Source organism: Thermobia domestica, chromosome 11 (assembly GCF_964235325.1).
Source record: "Thermobia domestica chromosome 11, izTheDome1.hap1.1, whole genome shotgun sequence".
Classification (NCBI taxonomy): domain Eukaryota; kingdom Metazoa; phylum Arthropoda; class Insecta; order Zygentoma; family Lepismatidae; genus Thermobia; species Thermobia domestica.
Window position 1 is genome coordinate 253,103,629 of NC_137464.1, and position 27,544 is coordinate 253,131,172.

The 27,544-nt window shown below is 35.8% G+C and overlaps 1 protein-coding gene across 3 annotated transcripts in view; it reads left to right on the forward strand.

Moving 5' to 3' along the window:
• The window catches only part of LOC145664935 (uncharacterized), a 198,332-nt gene that overhangs the window by 83,276 nt on the left and 87,512 nt on the right, over nucleotides 1-27,544 (forward strand). For all 3 annotated transcript variants that reach the window (XM_081732050.1, XM_081732048.1, XM_081732047.1), the window contains one exon: nucleotides 20,261-20,578. In XM_081732050.1, the coding sequence (XP_081588176.1) occupies nucleotides 20,327-20,578 (252 nt within the window). In that variant the 5' untranslated portion in view covers nucleotides 20,261-20,326. The remainder of the gene's footprint in view (nucleotides 1-20,260; nucleotides 20,579-27,544) is intronic.

Genomic DNA, 27,544 nt, shown 5'->3' on the forward strand with positions numbered 1-27,544 from the left:
TATGATGTCCCAAAGGCAGGCATCGAGAACCTTCAAGGTTCCTATCACAACTTTAAACGATAAACTATTTGAGCGTCAGAAGACTGAGATTGCTCTTGGCCGGAAGCCGTTCCTGAGCCCACAAGAAGAAGAGGGAATTTCTGAATGAGTAATGAACATGGCAAATGGAGGATTTCCGTTTAAGAAAAGTAATTTACTGGACACTGTTCAGGAAATTGTATAGTCTTTAAGAAGAAACGCATCGTTCAAACATGGAAGTCCAGGGAAAATTTGATTCAGGTGTTTTATGAGAAGACATCCTTGTCTGTCTCAGAAGAAGGTTGAAACTACTAGCAAGGGCAGGGCCTGGTTTTGGAAGAGAGAATACGCGGCTGGTTTGCTGAACTTTAGAGCTATCTTGAATCTGAGGGATTAAGTGCAATAATGGAAGACCCAAGAAGGATCCTCAACACAGACAAAATAAACTTTCTGTTCCACATGGTTTCAGGAAAGTGTCTTGGTGTGAGAGAAGTACAGCATCAAATGACAGCAAGATCTAAAGAAAAAGAGGGCATAACATTACTTGGCAATTTCTGTGCTGACGAGCTTTGCGCCCAAACCACGATTATCTACAGCAACATACGACTTAAGCAAATTATGAAGGAGAATGTACCTGAGCCATGGAGCTATGAGAAAACAGAAAGTGGCTGAATGAAGACTGCAACATTTTTGACTTACCTCCAACAGTTTTGGCTGGAGACTGAGAAAATCACACTTCCTTTTATTATCTTTCTTGATGGGACTTCAAGTCAGTGGATATTGTCACGATTATCGAATACTGGTGTATTGTCTTTTCCCCAATGCCATTCATCTTCGGTAACAAGCAGATGTAGGCGTATTTTCACCCTTGAAACGAGCATTGAAGAATGCTCTTTAGGACGAGAAAATCAAAACTCTCGGTAACGAAGGTAAATTTTGCACCCCAATTGAAGAAAGTTTGTAATGATGCCGTCAAACCAGAAATTGTGAAAAGCGAATTTCGTAAGTGTGGTCTGTATCCATTGAGTCCTGCTGCTGTGGACTATACCAAGTGTGTTGACGATATTCGGAAGATCCCAGTGGGAAAACCACAGCAAGAGAGTGACTAGAGTATCCCTTCATCTTCAACAAAAGTTCTCTACTCCTCATCAAAAACTGAGGTTCGTGCTTGATGATCTGGAAGAATTAATGCCTCCTCGTATTTTTAATATGTTCCGTGACAAACTAAGACGTGACAAAGAGGAACAGAGTGATGGTTATTCAGATTTGGATGCTTATTGGAAAGTGTTAAAACCCGATACAGTGTGACACATGAAACTAAATTGGCTGATAAAAACTAAACAACAAATGATTGAACCTCAGAAGAAGAAAACGAAGAGTAAGAAAGTGATAATGGTGAATTCACATGACATAATGAACGCTTAAATATGTACACACCTTCCCCCAAGAAGGATCTTCTAGGTGCCATCATTTTGAAAACTGGAGTAAAAATTCACAAGTCAAAATATTGCATCAAGATGAGATTGCTTCGGAATTATTATGCTCGCCTGCTTCAAGTAGTAGTAACGATTTTTCAGAGTTCCTCAAACTTCCTGAAACCACGGAGAAACCCCAACAATTTAAACTGAAGAAAGTGTATGCAATATCTTCTGAGGAATACCGGAAAGAACCGAAGAAGAAGAAAGGCAACCAAAAAGATTAAAGTAAGATGCTCCTCTCTGTGCTGAATAGTGACGATATGAAACAAACATTTTGTAGCTTAGAATATTTTGATATGTATTTTCTTTGCGTCTGCTATCTTAGTTTATATTTTAGAATTATTGCAATGTGTTTACAATGAAACTGCATCCGCATTATCCTTAAAGTGAACTTGTTTAAAAATAAAATATTCTGTTTCAATATTTAAACCCCGTTCTTCAATATATAAAACAGCCTGTTCGATAATTAAAACCTCATTCATCGATATATAACACAACCCGTTCGATACATGAAGTAATACAACTTTGCTATTTAAATGTTCTTCAAATTTCAAAATTGTTAATTATAACTGTCATAAAGGGTTGGTTTCAACCAATAAATAACACATTTAAAGTTTTATCGCTAAAACAGTGCCCTGTTTCTCATTGATAGAAAATAATGATTAAATATTCATAGGAATGTCCTTAAGTGTTCGATATATAGTGCCATAACCCTATATCTACAATAAAAGTATTCTATGCATTCTCCGTCTTATATTACATTCAAATAATATTTTATTCGAATTCTCTGTTTAATTTTTCAAGGCAATACAAAGAAACAATTCGTTAATATAACATCATGATGTATGTTCTATTATTTTCCAAATATACACCATAAACTTATATTCCATCATAATAAAATACATAAATGCAAAAAAATATATATTTGTCTTTTTGGCCTTAATAAGTTTCATATAATTTACCTTAGACGAGGAAAGAAAATTTAAAAAATAATTCCATTAGTCAAATATAATTCAATCGTTGAGCAATAGGCAGCACCTTAGGAGCCTCACTATACTAGCAATACAAATGTTAGGTAACGCATTTGTAATGTTGCTTAAATATCTGCAGCACCAGAATGAATAATTCAGCACTCTTTATAGATGGTATGGAACATGGAACTTTGAAAACTTTTCTTTTCCTTGATGAGCTGATTCATACTTTAAAATGATCTCTTCTTCTGGCTTTCCTTCTGCCTTTTCCTCTATCAGCACTGTGATCAAAAAACGCCATGCATACTGTTTCTTCTTTTCTATTATTGTCATGATTTGTCGTCCTTCATCAGTTTTCTTTAGTACGCTAAATGCTATGGAGTCTGTTCTACTGAATTAAGTTATAATTTAATTATGACGCAACTCTCTTCTGTAACCAAGGGCAACTCTGGTTTGTTAAATCTCACGTTCAAATATTTAGTTAGTGACCGGGAAACTTTGGACTTTAGCGTCGCAGTTAGTATTTTGTCAACCTATACTAAATGTAAGACCTAATTCGCTAAACACACGTCAATACTCATAACTATGAGCCTTACTTAGTGACGGGAGACAATCTAAATTGTTCTCTGGATGACAAAAAACATACAAAATGTAGCACCACAACTAAATGAACCACTCGTTTATTTTAATCCCTCACAAAGGTAAAAAGTTCTGAGCTAGTTAAAATGAATCATCTTCATTTTTCTTCTGATGGATACAAAAATGAAATAGACCACCCAAATTTATTAGAGTAATACAAAATGGTATAAAAATACCGAGATTGTTATAGTGGGGCCTTCTTCCCTTTTTTTCGTGGTTAGTACAAAACTAAAAGGGGCTTTTTCTGCTTGCTATAAGAGTGAATAGGTCACACAAATTTATTCCTTCGTTTATTTGATTAGAACGAAAGGATATAAAATTATCCTTCTTCGTTCCTTCGTTTATTTGAATAGCACAAAAAGGTATAGAAATTTTGAGCTTATTCCTTCGTTTGTTTGACTAGCAGAATATGGTCTTTCTTTGTTTTTTCTGGTTGGTACAGAAAGTAGAATTTTAGTAGTACAAAATGTACATAAATACTGGACTATTTAAAATTAGACCTTCTCCGCTTTTTTAATTGCAAACAAAATTTATTCATTCAATTTTTCTACTTGATACAAAATTGAATAGGTCACTCAAATTTAACCCTTCGTTTATTTTAATAGCACAAAAAGGTACAAATTGACCTTTGCTTAAGCCACTCAAATTTATTCTTTCGTTTGTTTGAGTTAGTCAAAGAATGGACAAAAACTAAATAGGCCACCCAAATTTGATTAGTACAAAATATTAGTTCTTTCCTTTTTCTGCTTGCTACAAAAGTGAATAGGTCACACAAATTTATTCCTTCGTCCATTTGAGTATTACAAAATGATATAAAATTTTGAGTCTGGTTAGTACAAATTTATTCCTTTGTTTAAATAGTACAACATGGTCAAGAAATTGGGTAGACCACTCAAATGTGTAGCACAAAAAGTTATAACATGCTGAGCTAGTTAAAATGGTCTTTCTTCGCTTTTCTTTGGTTAGCACAAAAATTATTAGTTAGTTAAATGGTATTTCCTTGCTTTTTCCGGTTTGGTACAAATTTTACAAAAAGATAAAATTCTAAGCCAGTTAAAAATGATCCTTCTTCGCTTTTCCGGTCAGTACAAATTTATACCTTTGTTTCCTTTTTCTGCTTGGTATAAAACTAAATAATCCATCTAAATTTGAGTATTACAAAACGATATAAATTCCTAGTCCATGTTCGCTTTCTCAAATTTATCCTTTCGTTTGTTTAAATAGTAAAACATGGCCTTGAAATGAGATTTCTCGTTGGTACCAAATTCAATAGGCCACTCAAATGGTACATCAAGCTGAGCTTCGCTTTATTGTGGTTATTACAAATTTATTTCTTTATCTGTGTAGCTTTTTTGTGTTTGATACAAATATTACAAAAAAGGCATAAAAATCTAAGCCTGATATAAATGGTTAGGACCTCCATATTTATTTATTCCTTTCCTTATAGTCATGGCAACATTAGGTTTGAAAAAGCTGAGCTACTTAAAATGGTTCTTGGAATGAGTACAAAAACTTAGACTACTCAAGTTATCCTCAGTTTTTTTAATGGTACAAAAAAGTATAAAATTGCCCTTCTTTGATTTTCTTCTGATTGGTACAAAAATAAAATAGATTATCCAAAATTATTCTTTCGTTTATTTGGTCAGTACAAAATTGTACAGAAATATTGAACTAGTTAAAATGGGCCTTCTTCGGTCTTTTCTCTGGTTGCTACAAAATTAAATAGCTCACTCATATTTATGCCTTCGTTTATTAGCCTAGTTTAAAATGATATAAAATTCGCAGCTAGTTAAAATGGTCCTTTTTTGCTTTTTCTGGTTAATATAAATTTATTCCTTTGTTTGTTGAAATAATACAAAATGGTAAAATACTCAGCTAGTTAAAATGATCCTGCTTCGATGTTTCAAATTAAATAGCTCACTCAAATGCATTACTTCGTTTAATTGATTTTGAGTTAGTTAAAATGATCCCTTTTAGAGTTGACAAATTATAAGTAGGTGGGAGGCACCTGACCCCCGGTAGCTGAAAAATCGCCTTTTTTTCCATGGTCTCCTGAGAGCAAGGACTCAATTTTCCACTGTCCCACGATACGCTATGACCCACGCACCGTCAACCCATGGTCTTTTACGACCTCCATATTAGGGGTGAATTTGTTCTCTTTTATGAGCACTTTTAAGGGGGTGTACTCGTTTCCTTTTATGAGCACATTTTTCAACCCCTACGAACACATAACAGAACATCAGACTACGTAACATAACGAACATACAGCAGAGCAGATTGAACTCGTACCCTTTTATGAACACGTTTTCAGGGGTGAATTCATTCTCTTTTATGAGCATATTTTACAACCCCTATTTTAACATAGGAGATAACACATAAGATTACGAACACATAGAAGAGCACATAAGAGTACGTAACACACAGCAGAACAGATAACACATAAGAGTACGTAACATAACAAGGGTGTATTCATTCCCTTTTATGAGGATATTTTTCAACCCTTATTTTACCATAGCAGAAATTACACTGAGACTATGAACACACAGCAGAACAGAAAATACATAGCACAGCTAATAAAAGAGCATGGCTTATTTTCCAACCCCTATTTTAACATTGCAGACATTACACTGAGACTATGAACACACAGCATTTTAGGGGTGTACTCGTTCTCTTTTATGAGCATATTTTCCAACCCTTATTATAACATAGCACAGATCACATAGCAGATCTAACACAAGAGTATGGCTTATTTTGCAACCCTTATTTTACCATATCAGAGACTACGAAACAGCGGACATAGCACAGGGGGTGTATTCATTTTCTCCACCCCTAATTGAACATAGCAGAAATTACACTGAGACTACGAACACACACCAGACCAGAGAATACATCAAATTCATTCCCTTTTATGAGTACATTTTAAGGTGTGTACTCGTTCTCTTTTATAATTACTTTTACAACCCCTATTTTACCATAGCAGAAATTACATAAGATTTTTTTTCAACCCCTATTTTAAGACAATGAATACCTATGTAACATAGCGATTCGATACGCTCTTTGAACCGATTTGGATGAAACTCAGCATATGTGGGTTTTCGACCATGCTGAGTACGAATATCATACTTATTTTTACCTGGGTCCTTTAGTTTATGTGGCATACGCCCTTTCTATGACAATTTGAACCGATTTGGATGAAACTCGGCATATGGGGGTTTTCGAGCATGCTGAGTACGAATATCATACTTATTTTTACCTGGTCCTATAGTTTATGTGACATACGCCCTTTCTATGACAATTTTAACCGATTTGGATGAAACTCGGCATATGGGGGTTTCCAACCATGCTGATTACGAATATCATATTTATTTTTACCTAGGTCTTATAGTTTATGTGGGATACGCCCTTTCTATGACAATTTTAACCGATTTGGGTGAAACTCAGAATATAGGGGTTTTCGGACATGCTGATTACGAATATTATATTTATTTCTACCGGGGTCTTATAGTTTATGTGGGATACGCCCTTCCAATGACAATTTTAACCGATTTGGATGAAACTCGGTATATGGGGGTTTTCGGACATGCCGATTACGAATATCATACCTATTTTTACCTGAGCCCTTTGTATGACACTTAAAACCTAATATCTCGTAAACGAAGCAACATATTGAGGTGGTGTTTTCACATTTAGTAATTGGGCATCAACTACTATAAGTTCCAAAATAGTGGCCATCGAGGTCAAAGGTCAAACCAAATAACTCTTAAATGGATCCACATATTGAGGTGCTGTTTTCCAAATTTGGTAATTGGTCATCAACTACTACAAGTTTCAAAAATAATGGTCATCGAGGTCAAAGGTCAAAACTCGAAAACGGAGCCACATACTCAGGTGCTGTTTCCACATTGAGTAATAGGTCATCAGGTACCACAAGTTCCAAAATAGTGGCCATCGAGGTCAAAGGTCAAACCAAATAACTCTTAAATGGATCCACATATTGAGGTGCTGTTTTCCACATTTAGTAATCGGCCACCAACTAGTACAAGTTTCAAAAATAATGGTCATCGAGGTCAAAGGTCAACATACTTAAAACCTAATAACACGAAAACTGAGCCAAATATCGAAGTGGTGTTTCCTCATCTAGTAATTGGTCATCAGGTACTACATGTTCCAAAATAATGATCATCGAAGTCAAAGGTCAAAACTCGAAAATGGATCCACATATTGAGGTGGTGTTTCCACATTTAGTAATAGTTCATCAACCACTGCAAGTTCCAAAAATAATGACCATCGAGATCAAAGGTCAAACTCTCAACGGAGCCACATATTGAGGTGCTGTTGCCACATTTAGTAATTGGTCATCAACTACTACAAGTTCCAAAATAGTGACCATCGAGGTCAAAGGTTAACATACTTAGAACCAAATAACTCTTAAATGGATCCACATATTGAGGTGCTGTTTTCAAATCTAGTAACTGGTCATCAAACACTATAAGTTCCAAAATCATGACCATCGAGGTCAGAGGTCAACATACTTAAAACCTAATAACATGAAAACTGAGCCAAATATCGAGGTGGTGTTTCCACATCTAGTAATTGATCATCAGGTACCACAAGTTCCAAAATAGTGGCCATCGAGGTCAAAGGTCAACATACTTAAAACCAAATAACTCTTAAATGGATCCACATATTGAGGTGCTGTTTCCAAATCTAGTAACTGGTCATCAACTACTACAAGTTCCAAAATCATGACCATCGAGGTCAAAGGTCAACATACTTAAAACCTAATAACATGAAAACTGAGCCACATATTGAGATGCTGTTTCCACATTGAGTAATAGGTCATCAGGTACCACAAGTTCCAAAATAGTGGCCATCGAGGTCAAAGGTCAACATACTTAGAACCTAATAACTCAAAACTAGAGCCTCATATTGAGGTGTTGTTTCCACATTTAGTAATCGGCCACCAACTACTACAAGTTCCAAAATCATGGCCATCGAGGTCAAAGGTCAACATACTTAAAACCTAATAACACGAAAACTAAGCCACATATTGAGATGCTGTTTCCAAATCTAGTAACTGGTCATCAACTACTACAAGTTCCAAAATCATGACCATCGAGGTCAAAGGTCAACATACTTAAAACCTACTAACATGAAAACTGAGCCAAATATCGAAGTGGTGTTTCCTGATCATCAGGTACTACGTGTTCCAAAATAATGATCATCGAGGTCAAAGGTCAAAACTCTTAAATGGATCCACATATTGAGGTACTGTTTCCAAATCTAGTAACTGAACATCAAGTTGTACAAGTTCCAAAATCATGATCATCGAGGTCAAAGGTCAACATACTTAAAACCTAATAACACGAAAACTGAGCCAAATATCGAAGTGGTGTTTCCACATCTAGTAATTGGTCATCAGGTACTACATGTTCCAAAATAATAATCATCGAGGTCAAAGGTCAAAACTCGAAAATGGATCCACATATTGAGGTGCTGTTTCCACATTTAGTAATTGGTCATCAACCACTGCAAGTTCCAAAAATAATGAACGCCCAATAACCAATGAACGCGAATAACTCTTAAACAGAGCAACGTTTTGAAGTGTTGTTTCCAAATCTAGTAATACGTCATCAACTAGTACAAGTTCCAAAATAATGACCATCGAGGTCAAAGGTCAAAACTCGAAAACGGAGAAAAATATCGAAGTGGTGTTTCCACATCTAGTAATTGGTCATCAGGTACTACATGTTCCAAAATAATGATCATCGAGGTCAAAGGTCAAGAAACCACATATTGAGATAACGTTTCCTCATTTAGTAAATTTGTGTGATGTATTCAATTTTGTACAAAGCAGAAAAAAAGTGAAGAAGGAATAAATTTGAGAACATAATTTTAACTAGCGCAGAATTTCTGTACCTTTTTGGGCTATTCAAAGAAAGCAAAGATATGCCATATTAACTAGCTGAGAATTATTTTAGCAAAACGAAGAAAGCGAACATGGACCATTTTACTCAAATTTGGATGGAGTATTTATATTTGTATAAACCAGAAAAAAATGAAGAAGGTCCGTTTTGACTAGTTCAATATGATTACTTTTTCAACCCCTATTTGAACATTTTAACATAGCAGAAATGACATAAGCATGTCCTCAAACTACTGACCATCGTGAACAAAGGTCAAACTCGATAACGGATCCAAGTATTGAGGTGCTTTTTCCCAGATTTAGCAATTGGTCATCAAAAAAGTACTGACCATCAAGGTCAAAAATTAAAACTCGAAAACAGAGCCACATTTAGTAATTGGTCATCAGGTACTACATGTCCCAAAATTAGTGGCCATCGAGGTCAAAGGTCAAAACTCGAAAACGGAGCCACATACCCAGGTGCTGTTTCCACATTGAGTAATTGGTCATCAACTACTACAAGTTCCAAAATAGTGACCATCGAGGTCAAAGGTCAACGTATTATTTAAACAAAACGAAGGGCTAAATTTGAGAAAGCGAACATGAACCATTTTACTCAAATTTGAATGCAGTATTTAGCTTTGTATGAACCAGAAGAAAAAAGTGAAGAAGGACCATTTTAACTAGTTCAATATTTCTGTATAATTTTGTACTACCCAAATAAACGAAATTTTATTTTTGACCAATCACAAGAAAATCAAAGAAGGGTCATTTTAACTAGCCAAGCAGAAAAAAGAAAGAATTAACACATTGTACTAACCAGAAAATGAGAAGAAGGATCAGCATTCTATACTTTTTGTGCCATTTAATTGGGGTGTCCTATTTCCTTTTATACCAACGAGAACCATTTTTAACTGGCTCAGAATTTTATGCCTTTTTGTAAAATTTGTATCAAACCAGAAAAAAGCAAGGAAATATCATTTTAAATAGCTCAGCATGTTATAGCTTTTTGTGTTTTTGGTCTACCCAATTTCTTGACCATGTTGTACTATTTAAACAAACAAAGGAATAAATTTGTGTGACCTTTTCACTTTTATAGCAAGCAGAAAAAGGAAAGAATACATTTGAGTGGCTTAAGCAAAGAAGGTCAATTTATACCTTTTTGTGTTTGACCTATTGAAGAATGAATAAATTTTGTTTGCAATTAAAAAAGCGGAGAAGGTCTACTTTCTGTACAAACCAGAGAAAAACAAATTTGTCTAACCTATTCCCTTTTATAGCAAAGCCCCTTTTAGTTTTATACCAACCATGAAGGTCCATTATACCATTTTGTATTACTCTATTTCACTTTTGTAACAATTAGAAGAAAACAGCTCAGAATTTTATACCTTTGTGGTGTTACATTTTGTATATTTTTGTGTCATTAACTACATATTTGAACGTAATATTTAACCAACCAGAATTGCGTCATAATTGTGTAGAACAGACTACAAAGCAATTAGCGTTTTAAAGAAAACTGATGAATGACGACAAATCATAACAGCATACTTGTCCATTTTGAATCACAGCAGAAGAAGAGATTATATCAAAGTAACAGAAGTTTTCAGTGGTGTTACATTTTGTATATTTTTGTGTCATCCAGAGAACAATTTAAATTGACTCTCCCTGATAATTCAGTTGCCAGAGTCCAATGTTACTTATCTATTAAATTCTTAATAGTACAGTAATACAAATTGATCCAGTTAACAGTTCAAGTTCTTCTATTCTTACACAATCAAATGCATATGCTACAGTGGGCTCAGTGTTCATTTACAGAATTAAATAATTGTTTATCTTTCTCTAAAAACATTTCTACTATTTTGTTGATATAATAATCACACTCTGTAATGTATTCATATACCAGATTAATTTTTTTCTCCACAGTATAAGTGTTCTTAATATTACAACCTTTAAAATGCTTCTTTAAATAAAGTTTATAGATTTTCTCTCTCATTTCACATTTAATTAAGATCTTCCACACCTTTTGCAATAATTCGTAATCATACTGCAGCAAACAGTTGTGATCTTTTTCATTCTCAATATGTTTAGAACATGCTTCACATAATAATACTGAATTTGGTGTATATTCATTAAATAATTGTATAACACATGTATGACTAATACTTTCACTAATACATCCGCACTCATTAGCTTCCAGTTCAAAACAGGTAATATTTGAAACACTGTCATCATCACTTTCCGGGAGTATTTCATCATTATATCTATTATAGCGTCTAAAATAATACACATCTTCTATTTCCTGAGTTGGATATATGATTCTCACTTTATCACGTAATTCATCTGGCAAATCGGGGTCAGACGGGTGAATTAACAGTATAGGTTTTTCGTTTTCACGCTGAATTTCTTTTTCTCTAGGAGAAACATAAACAATTTCCATGCTAGTCATTTTTTCTGCTCTTCAGCAAAAACCAATCAAATAAATAATTTTATATATCTACAATAAAAACATTCTATGCATTCTCCGTGTTTAATATTATGTTTTCAAGGTAATATAACATCATGATGTATGCTCTATTATTTTTCAAATATACTCCATAAACTTATATTCCATTATAATAAAATACATAAATGCAAAAATATATATTTGTCTTTTCGAACTTAGACGAGGAAGGAATTGAATCGTTGAGCAATAGGCAGTACCGTAGGAAACACACTATACTAGCAATACAACTGTTAAATATCTGCAGCAACATGGAACTTTGAAAACTTCTCTTACTTTGATATAATCTCTTCTTCTGCTGTGATTCAAAATGGACAAGTATGCTGTTATGATTTGTCGTCATTCATCAGTTTTCTTTAGAACGCTAATTGCTTTGTAGTCTGTTCTACACAATTATGACGCAATTCTGGTTGGTTAAATATTACGTTCAAATATGTAGTTAATGACACAAAAATATACAAAATGTAACACCACAAAGGTATAAAATTCTGAGCTGTTTTCTTCTAATTGTTACAAAAGTGAAATAGAGTAATACAAAATGGTATAATGGACCTTCATGGTTGGTATAAAACTAAAAGGGGCTTTGCTATAAAAGGGAATAGGTTAGACAAATTTGTTTTTCTCTGGTTTGTACAGAAAGTAGACCTTCTCCGCTTTTTTAATTGCAAACAAAATTTATTCATTCTTCAATAGGTCAAACACAAAAAGGTATAAATTGACCTTCCTTGCTTAAGCCACTCAAATGTATTCTTTCCTTTTTCTGCTTGCTATAAAAGTGAAAAGGTCACACAAATTTATTCCTTTGTTTGTTTAAATAGTACAACATGGTCAAGAAATTGGGTAGACCAAAAACACAAAAAGCTATAACATGCTGAGCTATTTAAAATGATATTTCCTTGCTTTTTTCTGGTTTGATACAAATTTTACAAAAAGGCATAAAATTCTGAGCCAGTTAAAAATGGTTCTCGTTGGTATAAAAGGAAATAGGACACCCCAATTAAATGGCACAAAAAGTATAGAATGCTGATCCTTCTTATTTTCTGGTTAGTACAAAGTGTTAATTCTTTTTTCTGCTTGGCTAGTTAAAATGACCCTTCTTTGATTTTCTTGTGATTGGTCAAAAATAAAATTTCGTTTATTTGGGTAGTACAAAATTATACAGAAATATTGAACTAGTTAAAATGGTCCTTCTTCACTTTTTTCTTCTGGTTCATACAAAGCTAAATACTGCATTCAAATTTGAGTAAAATGGTTCATGTTCGCTTTCTCAAATTTAGCCCTTCGTTTTGTTTAAATAATACGTTGACCTTTGACCTCGATGGCCACTATTTTGGAACTTGTGGTACCTGATGACCTATTACTCAATGTGGAAACAGCACCTGGGTATGTGGCTCCGTTTTCGAGTTTTGACCTTTGACCTCGATGGCCACTAATTTTGGGACATGTAGTACCTGATGACCAATTACTAAATGTGGCTCTGTTTTCGAGTTTTAATTTTTGACCTTGATGGTCAGTACTTTTTTGATGACCAATTGCTAAATCTGGGAAAAAGCACCTCAATACTTCGATCCGTTTTCGAGTTTGACCTTTGTTCAAGATGGTCAGTAGTTTGAGGACATGCTTATGTCATTTCTGCTATGTTAAAATGTTCAAATAGGGGTTGAAAAAGTAATCATATTGAACTAGTCAAAACGGACCTTCTTCATTTTTTTCTGGTTTATACAAATATAAATACTCCATCCAAATTTGAGTAAAATGGTCCATGTTCGCTTTCTTCGTTTAGCTAAAATAATTCTCAGCTAGTTAAAATGGCATATCTTTGCTTTCTTTGAATAGCCCAAAAAGGTACAGAAATTCTGCGCTAGTTAAAATTATGTTCTCAAATTTATTCCTTCTTCACTTTTTTCTGCTTTGTACAAAATTGAATACATCACACAAATTTACTAAATGAGGAAACGTTATCTCAATATGTGGTTTCTTGACCTTTGACCTCGATGATCATTATTTTGGAACATGTAGTACCTGATGACCAATTACTAGATGTGGAAACACCACTTCGATATTTTTCTCCGTTTTCGAGTTTTGACCTTTGACCTCGATGGTCATTATTTTGGAACTTGTACTAGATGATGACGTATTACTAGATTTGGAAACAACACTTCAAAACGTTGCTCTGTTTAAGAGTTATTCGCGTTCATTGGTTCATTGGGCGTTCATTATTTTTGGAACTTGCAGTGGTTGATGACCAATTACTAAATGTGGAAACAGCACCTCAATATGTGGATCCATTTTCGAGTTTTGACCTTTGACCGCGATGATCATTATTTTGGAACATGTAGTACCTGATGACCAATTACTAGATGTGGAAACACCACTTCGATATTTGGCTCAGTTTTCGTGTTATTAGGTTTTAAGTATGTTGACCTTTGACCTCGATGATCATGATTTTGGAACTTGTACAAGTTGATGTTCAGTTACTAGATTTGGAAACAGTACCTCAGTATGTGGATCCATTTAAGAGTTTTGACCTTTGACCTCGATGATCATTATTTTGGAACACGTAGTACCTGATGATCAGGAAACACCACTTCGATATTTGGCTCAGTTTTCATGTTAGTAGGTTTTAAGTATGTTGACCTTTGACCTCGATGGTCATGATTTTGGAACTTGTAGTAGTTGATGACCAGTTACTAGATTTGGAAACAGCATCTCAATATGTGGCTTAGTTTTCGTGTTATTAGGTTTTAAGTATGTTGACCTTTGACCTCGATGGCCATGATTTTGGAACTTGTAGTAGTTGGTGGCCGATTACTAAATGTGGAAACAACACCTCAATATGAGGCTCTAGTTTTGAGTTATTAGGTTCTAAGTATGTTGACCTTTGACCTCGATGGCCACTATTTTGGAACTTGTGGTACCTGATGACCTATTACTCAATGTGGAAACAGCATCTCAATATGTGGCTCAGTTTTCATGTTATTAGGTTTTAAGTATGTTGACCTTTGACCTCGATGGTCATGATTTTGGAACTTGTAGTAGTTGATGACCAGTTACTAGATTTGGAAACAGCACCTCAATATGTGGATCCATTTAAGAGTTATTTGGTTTTAAGTATGTTGACCTTTGACCTCGATGGCCACTATTTTGGAACTTGTGGTACCTGATGATCAATTACTAGATGTGGAAACACCACCTCGATATTTGGCTCAGTTTTCATGTTATTAGGTTTTAAGTATGTTGACCTCTGACCTCGATGGTCATGATTTTGGAACTTATAGTGTTTGATGACCAGTTACTAGATTTGAAAACAGCACCTCAATATGTGGATCCATTTAAGAGTTATTTGGTTTTAAGTATGTTGACCTTTGACCTCGATGGCCACTATTTTGGAACTTGTGCTACCTGATGATCAATTACTAGATGTGGAAACACCACCTCGATATTTGGCTCAATTTTCATGTTATTAGGTTTTAAGTATGTTGACCTTTGACCTCGATGGTCATGATTTTGGAACTTGTAGTAGTTGATGATCAATTACTAAATGTGGAAACAGCACCTCGATATGTGGATCCATTTAAGAGTTATTTGGTTTTAAGTATGTTAACCTTTGACCTCGATGGTCACTATTTTGGAACTTGTAGTAGTTGATGACCAATTACTAAATGTGGCAACAGCACCTCAATATGTGGCTCCGTTGAGAGTTTGACCTTTGATCTCGATGGTCATTATTTTTGGAACTTGCAGTGGTTGATGAACTATTACTAAATGTGGAAACACCACCTCAATATGTGGATCCATTTTCGAGTTTTGACCTTTGACTTCGATGATCATTATTTTGGAACATGTAGTACCTGATGACCAATTACTAGATGAGGAAACACCACTTCGATATTTGGCTCAGTTTTCGTGTTATTAGGTTTTAAGTATGTTGACCTTTGACCTCGATGACCATTATTTTTGAAACTTGTACTAGTTGGTGGCCGATTACTAAATGTGGAAAACAGCACCTCAATATGTGGATCCATTTAAGAGTTATTTGGTTTGACCTTTGACCTCGATGGCCACTATTTTGGAACTTGTGGTACCTGATGACCTATTACTCAATGTGGAAACAGCACCTGAGTATGTGGCTCCGTTTTCGAGTTTAGAATGCGCTCCAGTTAAGAAGGCATTTCTCATTGGTACAAAATTGAATAGGTCACTTAAATTTATTCTTTCGTATATTTAAATAGTACAAGATGATATAAAATATTCAGCAAGTTTATTTTTTCACGTTGGTATAAAAAGTAGAACATCGAAATTATTCTTTCTTTACAGAAATTATGAACTTGTTAAAATTATCCTTCTTCGGTTTTTTCTGATTGATACAAAAATAGAACATTTCAGTAGTTCAAAAGTTACATAATGGTCAATTTGCGTTTGTTTAAACAGTACATGATATAAAATTCTAAGCTAGTTAAAGTAGCTCTTTTTCTCTTTTCCAGTTATTACAAAAGAAAATAATCCACCTAAATTTTATTCATCCTTCACTTCTTTTTTTCTGGTTGGTACAAAACTAAATACTCTATTCCTTCGTTTATTAGAGTAGTACAAAATGGTATAAAAGTCTGAGTTAGGTAAAATGATCCTTCTTCGGTTTTTGTTTCTTTGAGTAGTACAAAATGATATAAAATTCTGAGCTACATAAAATGGCATTTCTCGTTGGTACAAAATTGAATAGGTAACTTAAATTTATTTTTGCGTATATTTAAATAGTACAAGATGATTTAAAATTCTCTTAGTTCAAATGGTATATCTTTGCTTTCTTTCTCGAAGTAAGCCAATCATATTTATTCATTCTTCACTTCTCTCAGGTTGGTACAAAACTGAATAGGTCACACAGGCTTTGTTTAAAGTTATTAAAGCTTAAATATTTGACCTTGACCTCGATAGTCAGTAGTTGATGACGTATTACTAGATTTGGAATGAGCTCCTCAATACGTTGCTCTGTTTAAGTTATTCGCGTTTAATTTTTTGACCTTTGACCTCGATGGTTAACACTTTTGGGTCATGTAGCTGTTGATGACCAATTACTAAATGTGGAAACGGCACTTCAATATGTTGCTTCGTTTACGACTGATTAGGTTTTAAGTGTCATATAAAGGGCGTATCCCACATAAACTATAAGACCCAGGTAAAAATAAATATGATATTCGTAATCAGTATGTCCGAAAAAGAACCCATATGCCGAGTTTCATCCAAATCGGATAAAAATGTCATAGGAAGGGCGTATCCCACATAAACTATAAGACCCAGGTAAAAATAAATATGATATTCGTAATCAGCATGTCCGAAAACCCCCATATGCCGAGTTTCATCAAAATCGGATAAAATTGTCATAGGAAGGGCGTATCCCACATAAACTATAAGACCCAGGTAAAAATTCGTAATCAGCAGGCCGAAAACCCCCATATACCGAGTTTCATCCAAATCGGTTAAAATTGTCATAGAAAGGGCGTATCCCACATAAACTATAAGACCCAGGTAAAAATAAATATGATATTCGTAATCAGCATGTCCGAAAACCCCCATATGCCGAGATTCATTCAAATTGGATAAAATCGTCATAGGAAGGGCGTAGCCCACATAAACTATAAGACCCAGGTAAAAATAAGTGTAGTATTCGTGATCAGCATGGTCGAAAACCCCCATATGCCGAGTTTTATCCAAATCGGTTCAAAGGGCGTATCGAATCGGAAATGTAAATGTTTCTGCGCATACGTGTTATTTCTACTAAATCGGATTTGGCATACGCAACCAAGTGTGTCTGAGTGTGTGTTTAATCAGAACCGGAAGTGGGGGGTAACAAGCGTGTATACTATGTTATTTAGGGGATGAAAAATAGGTCATAGTCTTTTACGACCTACTCGTTGCACGTAGTCTGCTCCGAGGGTGGAAACAATACCTCAATACGTGGCTCCGTTTTCGATTTTGACCTTTTACCATGATGGTCAGTACTTTTGGAACATGTAGCTGTTGATGACCAATTACTAAATGTGGAAACGGCACCTCAATATGTTGCTTCGTTTACATGTTTGACCTTTTACCACGATGGTCAGTACTTTTGGGACATGCAGTAATTGACGAATGCTATGTTACACAGGGGGTTGATAAGAGGGAACGAGTACACGCCCTTATATTTTTGCTATGCGCAAACAGGTGTTGAAAAATAAGCCATACTCTTTTATTAGCTCTGCTATGTTAAATAGGTGGATGGAAAATGTTTTATCGATCTGCTATGTTCAGTCTTAGTAATTTCTGCTATCTTAAAATAGAAGTTGATAATAAGCCATGCTCTTTTATTAGCTCTGCTATGTTATATGTGCTTTGTTAAATAGGTGAATGGAGACTGTGTTATCGATCTTCTATGTGTTCGCAGTCTCTGTGTAATTTCTGCTATGTTAAAAGTGCTCATAAAAGGGAACGAATACATCTCTTAAAGATTATCTGCTCTGCTATGTTCTCGTAGTCTTCACTGCAATGTTAAAATATATGTTAATAATAAGCCATGCTCTTTTATTAGCTCTGCTATGTTATCGATCTGCTATGTGTTCGTAGTCTCTGTAATTTCTGCTATGTTAAAAGTGCTCATAAAAAGGAACGAATCTTATATATTATCTGCTATGGTATGTGTTCGTAGTCTCCACTGCAATGTGGCCTGTTCGAAAAATCCCCATATCCCGAGGTGCGCAGTACGTGCGTCCAGTGGGTGGCGCCGACCAATCAGCGCGACATGACCCGAGGTGCGCAGTAGGTACTTCTAAAATGGAGGTCGTAAAAGACCGTGGTTGGACGGTTCAAGGTGGGCGGGGCCGTGGGCGTGGCCGTGGTCACGTGACCTGAGCCAGCCAATCAGCGCGAAGGGGGCGTGGCTTGTTTTGCGCATGCGCAGTAGGAAAAAACACTCTCAGGTGTCCCCACCCTAGTACCAATGACAACAAGAGCCACAGCGAAGATTCCCTGAACACCGATGTGAAAACAAAATCGCCTGTTTATTATCGCGACGACTAATTCATCATCGCGTTCGACCACTAGGTCAGGGTGTAGCGTACATCTCCGGCATGTGTTTACCCATCTAAATCCATGTGTTTGTGTCATTATCGAGGCAGCGATCGTGACTTAAACCTCGACCTCAATCCCAATGTATCTTCGGTATGTCTTTATCTTTCAACTTTTCACCCACAAGGCAGCTTTCATACAGCTGGCAAGTAGGGATGGAACCAAGACGAGACTAAAAGATAGAGAAATAGCGAACTGAGTCGAGAAACAGTCTCTTTCTCGTCTCGCTTTAGAAATGTTTGCCTCCATCTCGAATAGTATTTACCAGGGTAAGGTGTATTTTTAATAACACTGATTCAAGAAGAAGGAAACAAACTATAGCATTGTATTTGAGTGGTTAATGTCCCCTTTTAGTACTGAGACTATGTTAGTCAAGATCTACTCCTTAAAGTGGAGTTCGAATCACTACTTGGGGCTTTAATCCAAGGCCTGATATATCCTCTGAGGATCGAACCCGCGAGCATGCACACAGAAAGCATGTACGTTAACCACTTAGCCACAAAGTAAAAGACGCCCTGAATAATTCTCCAATCAAGAATGAAGTGAAAAAATACAAAGAAATGTCAGACCGAAAGATATACTACTTCGTACGTTTTCAATTTATTTCGAAATTACGATATAAAAATCAAGATTTGGCATGAGACGGAACAGAGACCACCATTTTCGATTCGAGATGATACTTAGAGCAAGAACGCTATTTCTCAATCTAGACGAGACTGCGCTTGTTTGAACGCTGCCTTGAGTCCACTTTAGACAAGGCAAATGTTTATCCGACTACAACCAAATCTGGGCATATATATATTACTACCTACGGAGAGAACAAAGGAAAGTTTCATCAAAAGTTTCATTAACTGCAGGATTCACCCACAAATGGCAAATTAACCATCCGCCGCGTACCTAAAAACGTGAAAGTCAATACGGCCTCAGACATCTGTCTTAACCTCACTGTTTCGGAGTCCCAGAAATTCCAGCTCTCTGATAAAGATTTTCATAATGTATGACTACATTAGAATCAGTGATAAAGCCATGCATCTGCTCCCACACGTCAATTTTTGACAGGTATGGAGTGCGCAATGAGAATACATGCCATCCCGTACAGCGAAATTTCTGTTAAGTTATCCGACGCGTCGCTAACTCGTTACTGTCCAACTGGGGCTGTTAAAGAAGAAAAGAAAACGTGAACACTTACGACTTTGGAAAGATGGAAAAGGTCTTTGGAAAGCCGGCCAGAAGAAGTGGACTAATCTCGACATGACTGTACTTGGCACCATATTGCTCCAATTTTAAACTCCGCTGCATAGCAATAACCTGAACTCTCAGCCATCACAAAGAGCATTATCAATGGTGGCGGCATGATATTTTAGAAGGTAATGCATGTTTACTTTCGTCCCCATAAATCGGAAACACTCTATGTAAAGGGATCAATTTTACTCAAAAAACGTAAAAGAAAAATCTCCAAATATTTGTTAAAGTTATAAATGCTAGCTTAGATAGCAAGTTCCTAACAATAAACCAACAGCTTTGCCTGACAACTTGTCAGTGTAATCGTAAATGATTCCCATTCCAGTTCTCCTTCCTCCTAAACAATCAATATTTTTGCTGTAAAATGAAGAGCGATGGAAAAATTACTGACAGTCCTTTTCTTTTTTAGGTACTTTGCATAATAATAGATATTATATACGCTGTAGCAGCTTATACGGAACTTAGCCAAAAAGAAATGGAAAAACTAGCGGAGGACATGTTCGGCGGCAAACTCAGACAATGGCCGGGTATGCCGGGTATGCCGGATATGCCGGGTATGCCGAAACCGCCGAAAGGCCAGTCCCCAACGACTGGAGGAGCAGGACTAGAAGGACGAGAACCCTCGTATTCAAAGAATCTTGGAAACCAGGGATCATGCATGGTCGTATTGCTGATCACTCCTTTGATATTCAGCTTTTTTATAAAGCAAGATGCAACGAGAGTTGTGGTAAGAACAATAATTTAACATACTTAGATTATACATGTTAACCTTAAGAAAAAATATAATCTTAATCTCGAGCACTCTCTTGGTTATACAATTAGCGTACGGCGCCTTGGCGTGGGAAGCCTGTGTTCGATTTCAGGTGTTATGGATTATGTGTTTTGGATCTTACGTTAAGCTGAATGCCCACGTCTCATATAGCCTCAGTGCTCAACGCGACTCTTAAAATTCAACACAATCATGCTCTCCCCAATGGCCTAGTGGATACCGTATGTGTCTTTGGTGCACGTGGTTCAGGTGCGATTCCTGGTCGGAGAGCACAAAAATTTAATTTCATAATCACTCACTTTCTTTCTTTTTGCCTAAACCGCATAATCGTGGAATGCTACAAACTAAAAATTCATTTCATTACAGTGCAATCATACCCTTAATATCTCTGTTATATTTAACGTCCAAATAGTTTGTGTCTAGCACGGTAGATGGCGCCACCGTCGCCAATGTTAACATACGCAACTAATAAAATTAAAACAAAAATAAAATGAATAATTCAAGTTAATGGACGTTACAAAATCTAGGGAACGGTGCATGCCGATTTCACATATTGTTGTTAGTATCATTGTTAAAGGCCAAAATTCTTAAATAAACAATCAACTTTATCTCCTATACTTTCTACCAGAAACTGACCAAACTTTGTAAATCCATTTACGATTGAAATATCTAGGGAATACATATTGATTTCACATCTTGTCAGTTCCATTGTTGGAGGGCACCATTGTTAAATAAACAATCTACTTCATCTTCCATACTTGCTACCAGAAACTGGCTGAACTTTGCACACCTAGGGCCTACATGAATTTACAACTGAAATATCCAAGGAATGGTGCATGCCGATTTCACATATTGTTGTTAGCTTCACTGTTGGGCTCATCATTCTTAAATAATCATTAGTGGCAACCATTGTTAAATAAACAATCAACTTTATTTGCCACACTTTTCACCAAAAACTGACCAAACATTGCACACCATTTACGATTAAAACACCTTTGGAATAGTGCATGTCGGTTTCACATGTTGTTGTTACTTTCATTGTTGGAGGCGACTTGTTAAAAAACAATCAACTTTATCCGCCACACTTTCCACCAAAAACTGATCAAACTTTGCACGGCAATGTACGATAGAAATACTTAGGGAATGGTACATGTCGATTCCATCATGTTGCTAATTTCATTATTGGACGCCACCATTGTTAAATAAACAATCAACACAATCTTTCATTCTTTCTACCAGAAACAGACCAAACATTGCATACCCATTAAGATTCAAATATCTAGAGAACGGTACATGTCGATTTCATATATTGTCCTTAATTTCAATGTTGGAGGCTACCATTGTTAATTAAACAATGAACTTTATATTCGATTCTTGCTACCAGAGACTGACTGAACTTTGCACACCTACATGTATTTACAATTGAAATATCCAACGCATGGTGCATGCTGATTTCACATATTGTTGTTACTTTCATTGTTCGAGGTCACCATTGTTAAACAACCAGCTTTATTTGCCATACTTTCCAGCAGAAACTGACCAAACTTGCCACACCGATTTCATTACGACTGAAATATTTAGGGTATGGTAAAGTCCGCGGCATAAAATTTGTTACAAAAATTCTAAGTCCAAATGAATAACAAACTCTTGCCCAGTTTTCTTATGCATTCCCGCAATACATGTATCAATCGATTAGTTGTTTCTAGTATTTATTCCAACTCCTCCCCGTCCTCCACCTCTCCTTGTCTAAAGCAGTGTGTGTGACGTAGTACACTCTTTCCATTCAGCTGAAAAAGAAACAGGAATCAAGTTTACAACGTTATAGCTTTAAAACAGTATTTTCCATTCGTTTGTTCTGAAATATTTTTAAGAGCCTAAATTAAAGGAAAGTCACACAATCTTCCCAGAGCTTCATAACTATCTTTAGTTTCATTCTTTTCTTTCTTTAAAGAGTGCAAGCTAGTAAGATCTCCCTAAGAAATCTATGGAAATTGCCGAGAGCTCTAAAATATCTACGGACAGAAACGAGTTTTATTCAATGATTCATTGAATTTCTTTTCAGTAAGTGCAAGCAAATGTTTCAGGGGCGTCATTTGGGAAGGACAGGAGGGTGTAATTCCCCCTCTCTTGAGCTTCATAAATACGTATTATTTGATCAAATGTATAGTAATACACTAATAAAAAGTGAAAATCTTATGTCGCCGGAGAATCTCTTCCTTCCCCCCCCTCCCGAATAAAGTCTAAAAGACACTGGTTTTAACAACAAACCTATAGAGCTACGATAGCACATTGCTAAAGAGCTTACATTTGGTTTCAAGAGTCGAAGGTTTGATCTCAAGCCATATGACTTCCTGGGTGACATTGAGAGAGAGAGAGAGAGAGAGATTCAAGTATGGAGACAGAGAGGAATGATTTGTATACACAGATTTAGAATTGGGGAAAAAAATGAACGGACAGCATTCGTATTATGACGAAAATTCTGATTTTGTGAAAGATAAGAAGGGAAGTTTTCGAACTGCGAGGATCACATTAGGCAGTTGTCGAATTAATGTGGAGAACTCTGTTTAGAGCATCAGATGATTACGAAAGGAGAGAAAGATCTTCAGAACTGAGGAATTAAGATTTTAAAAAATCTGGTTTCGGCGACGGGTTTCGAACCACGAGCCTTGTGGTCATCGAACCATGACTATCTATTACTCGTTCACATACGTTTCCCTTAGCTGCGTTGAAAGCTACCTTAAGGGGATATTCCAAAAGTTGACTCGGTAGATGCGCCGTTCAGTTAGGACGTAAACCTCTTGTAACTTAGTTACAATGTGCAAAATGAACTTCCACTTCTTCAGGACACTTTTTAAAGCTTTAAAATTTGTTACTATTGTTTTAATTAAGTTACATTTGATAGAACCATCTGATAAAGTAGTGCCAAGCCCTGTGCGTCAGTGTCTGTTAGGTGAATGGTTAATGTAAGTTACTTTTACGTGGATGGTCCGAGCTTCCAATCAAGACCATTCGTATTGATTATTTTATTTGAGCTACGCTCATACTGTATATTCCACAAGTTCAAGTTTGAAGTAATGTAGTCACAGCTAGTTTAATTCGAAATAATTTTCCAATATTATATTTGTTACTAAATTTACATGGCACTCCTCACTTGTTTGTAGCCCTGCATAAATGCAAAATTGTTTTAAAAGTATATTTTAATTTCAAGTTTTATTGATTTTTTTCTAAAATTGTCCTTTAAATTTATTTTATAATTATTTTCTATTTCTTAATTATAACATATTTTCTATTTATATTGTATTCTATGTTATACGTTTATTATTTACATTTTATGTCTTACCTTTGAAAAGGAGCTTTTGACAATTCAGAGCAGCAGGGACATACACAGGATGCAGGCCTTTGCAATCCAGAGCTTTTGCCCCCACGAAATCACTACTCTTTGTTTGTATATATATCTAGTTTTATAGATGGTGATAGCAGGGGCGGATCCAGGGGAGTGTGTTTGGGGTGATCGCATCCCCCAGAATAGGGAACTTTTAATACTTTTTATTTTAAAAATAAAACATATCCTAAGTATTTTTCATCTTTGTAGTATAAACGTAAATTAAAACCTAAAATAGATAGGCCTTACTTTCTTAAGAAAGTTAATTCTGCAGAAGAGCTCTTTCTCATGTTCTATTTTTTTCTTTTCTTTCGTTCGTTCTTTTTTATTTTCATTTTTTTGCAATCCGCTCTTACCTTGATTTGACTTCGAACGACCGCCCCTCCCAAACAATCATGCTGGATCCGCCCCTGGCTGATAGACATTTTAGTAAAATATGCCCTCAATCGCTGAAATAAATTCCTGTCAAGCTTTCGATCGCTGAAATAAATTTCTGTCTACGGCCCTGCAAAACAGTGACGATTTTAGGGAGTGATCAGTTAGTAATGCCTCCCTGGAGCAACGACACTTCCCCAGAAGTCATATCTCCGATAATTGAGAATGTGATTTGTGCATTATCACTTTTCACTCCCAGTGTCTTGAAACCAGTGGCGGCGGTTGGACGTCAAAAGTCGGGGGGCAAGACATGATCTCAATATTTGTATATCAATGTTAGTTTTTTGGTTGCTTCTAACATTTTGTCTGACAAAAGGGTGTATAATTATTAGGTTACTGTATTTTCCAGTTAAAATACCGTATATCGTGTTTCATATTTTACTAAGTAAATTGACAAGAGCAACGCAAGTAGTTACTAGCCCTTTTTACTCTTAAACAACGAAGGTGTAAGAAGAGATTTGATTCCTTGCTCATGAACATCTTAAAATTCTGTCTGGAAAATTGTGTCGTCAGATTAGGGGCTTATTTGATAACAAATTCGCAAAACAAAAAGAAAGAATAATATTAATCGAACAGTAATGAAAAATGAGGCTTGTTTCGCAAAAGTTATATTGAAACTGGAAATTAAGGAACAACTTATATTTTTAATTCCATGTATGTTATTACATGTTATTACTCTTAGAAAAACAGTAAATACTACAAGCATATGCTGCGATATTTAAAGAAATACTTTTGCAGCTTCCCGAAAAATGTTCGTTGCCATTAGGTACAGGTTTTACTTTCTTGGAATACATCAAAACTCAACAATACTTAGAATCACTCCACATTCCAGTTATGCAAAATAATCCTAAAACCTAGAATTATGTTGAATTCACTAAATTTAATTGTATATACAAAATTGTATACAGTATGTTTACCCCTAAATTCATATATTATCCTGCAAAACAATGCCACACCTTTGACGTGAAAGACCCGGGTTCGATTCCTGGCGAGAGCTCATGTGGTTTGTATTCCACGTTAATCAGTAGGTCCACATCTCATATAGCCTCACTGCTGAACGGGATGTTAAACTCAAAAAAATCAAATCAAAATATTCCTTACCATTAGAAAGAAGAAAAGACATTTTAGGAACTGTCGACAATAATAATAATTTGGGAACAGTGTTTCTTCCAGACATGCTTTTGGGAGGCAATGCCCCCCGAAGCTCTGAGAGTATCCCACCCCCCGAAGGAGACCAAAATAATACGTCTATAATATAATAATAAATAGAATAGTACCTGCAGTGCTCCCCCGGAATACTGAATGTGCGACCCGGAACATTGTTTCTGAAAAAAAAAAACTCCTTGTGAAGTTTTTTTTTTTTTTTTTTCGAAATGTTATCTCAATTAGTTCTAAAGCGACTGGCTAACATATCGAGCCCTTTTAAGAAGAAATGAAAGTACACTCGAATTGTGGCACTCCAATCGGTTAATTTTTGGGCCATTTTTCGTGGCAATTAAAACGCAATTCATGTAGCTTTGTTCACTGTACGGGAAGACAACCAATACGTACTCACGGAACGGCAAATATTTTATGGCACCATTTTTATTCTATGAACCATTAATACATACAAAACCTTTATATTTCCAAATGAAATTATATACATTAATGGGTCATTTCAAAAAAGTGGGGGGGGGCAACTGTCCCCCTTTGCTCCCCCTAATCGCCGCCCATGCTTGAAACGCACCAAAAACGAACTGTTCTGAAGTATTTACTGGTTCTCCCTATGACCCCATTTCAATATGGCCAACCTTGGACATATACACATCTGAAATATCACCATTTATGTCAGTGATCCCGAAAATTATCCATTCGACACAAATATAGGATATTTTCGATTCCTATTCCTGTCACCCTCCCATTGTCAACTCGAAACCAACCAAGGCTTATTTTAGACTTACGCAGCATCCACAGTGTCACTTTTCATCTTTGCACATGAATTCGACACTAATTTCGTTCGTATTTGACTACTTTTACATGTCACCTTCACCTCTTGGTAGGGATTTTTTCAGTATCTCGCCCCCACAACTATGGAGAAATTTCAACCAACTAAGTATAATTATAAATTATCATCTGAAATATAACAGTACGGGTGATTTTTTCGCAGAGGAATTCGTTAACTACTGTTTCAATATCAATGTATTGGCTTTTTTTGCTGTCCATGCTGAAGATTGCCAAAGGACTAAACTTCATCTGCACTATTGTGCAATGAATATAGGTTTTAGTGGTTTAATTTACTGAATACTCGCTTAGATGTTGCTCTCGTCACAGAAAAAGTGATATACAGTTATAAAAGAAAAATGAAATGAAATATCTATTTTTTACGTCCCATGATTATGCCGACTATGCTAATGGAGAGAGTAATGGCGAGAAATAAATGAAATTGTTTAATGAAAAAGTGGGAGGAAACGGGAGAAACCCGAGGACACTCATGCACACGGTGTTTGTCCATAATAAAGTTCATTCGGCGTGAGCTGGGATCGAACCAAGGACCCCATGCACCATAAATAAAGTTATAAAAGAAAGGGGCGTCTAAACAAATACGGAACACTACTATCAATGAGAGTTATATAAGATTAGATGTTTAGTTATTTCATTCTAAGTTAAAATTTCAATCAATCTTTTTCTTCATTACTGTTCGAAAACTTAAAGTTGTTGCTGCAAGGACGTGATAAATCTTTTCAGTAGACTTCGCAGTCCCTTCCACAGCTTATTTTTCATGTAAGGCTAAAGTAGTCTCATTTTAGACATCGAGGAAAAATAGTGGAATTACGAATTGTCGATGGGCCCCGTTTTACTCTGGGCTCCCTCAACGCACTGTCGTTAGTTACGTCACTGTTCAGGATGCATGATGCAGCTTCTGCTTTTAGGAATACTTTCTAAGGCAGTACGAGTTTTTTTTTTAACTGCTGTGTGAATTAAGTTGTATTTCCTAGAAGTGTCGGTTAAAGGAAACTAAAGATCCTACACTCAAGCACAAATAATCTCTTTCGAAACTCTAATGGAAAACGAAACGACTCGTCCTAAACATGTTACGCTTTTGAAGAGAAAAAGAGCAAAGCAGTAGT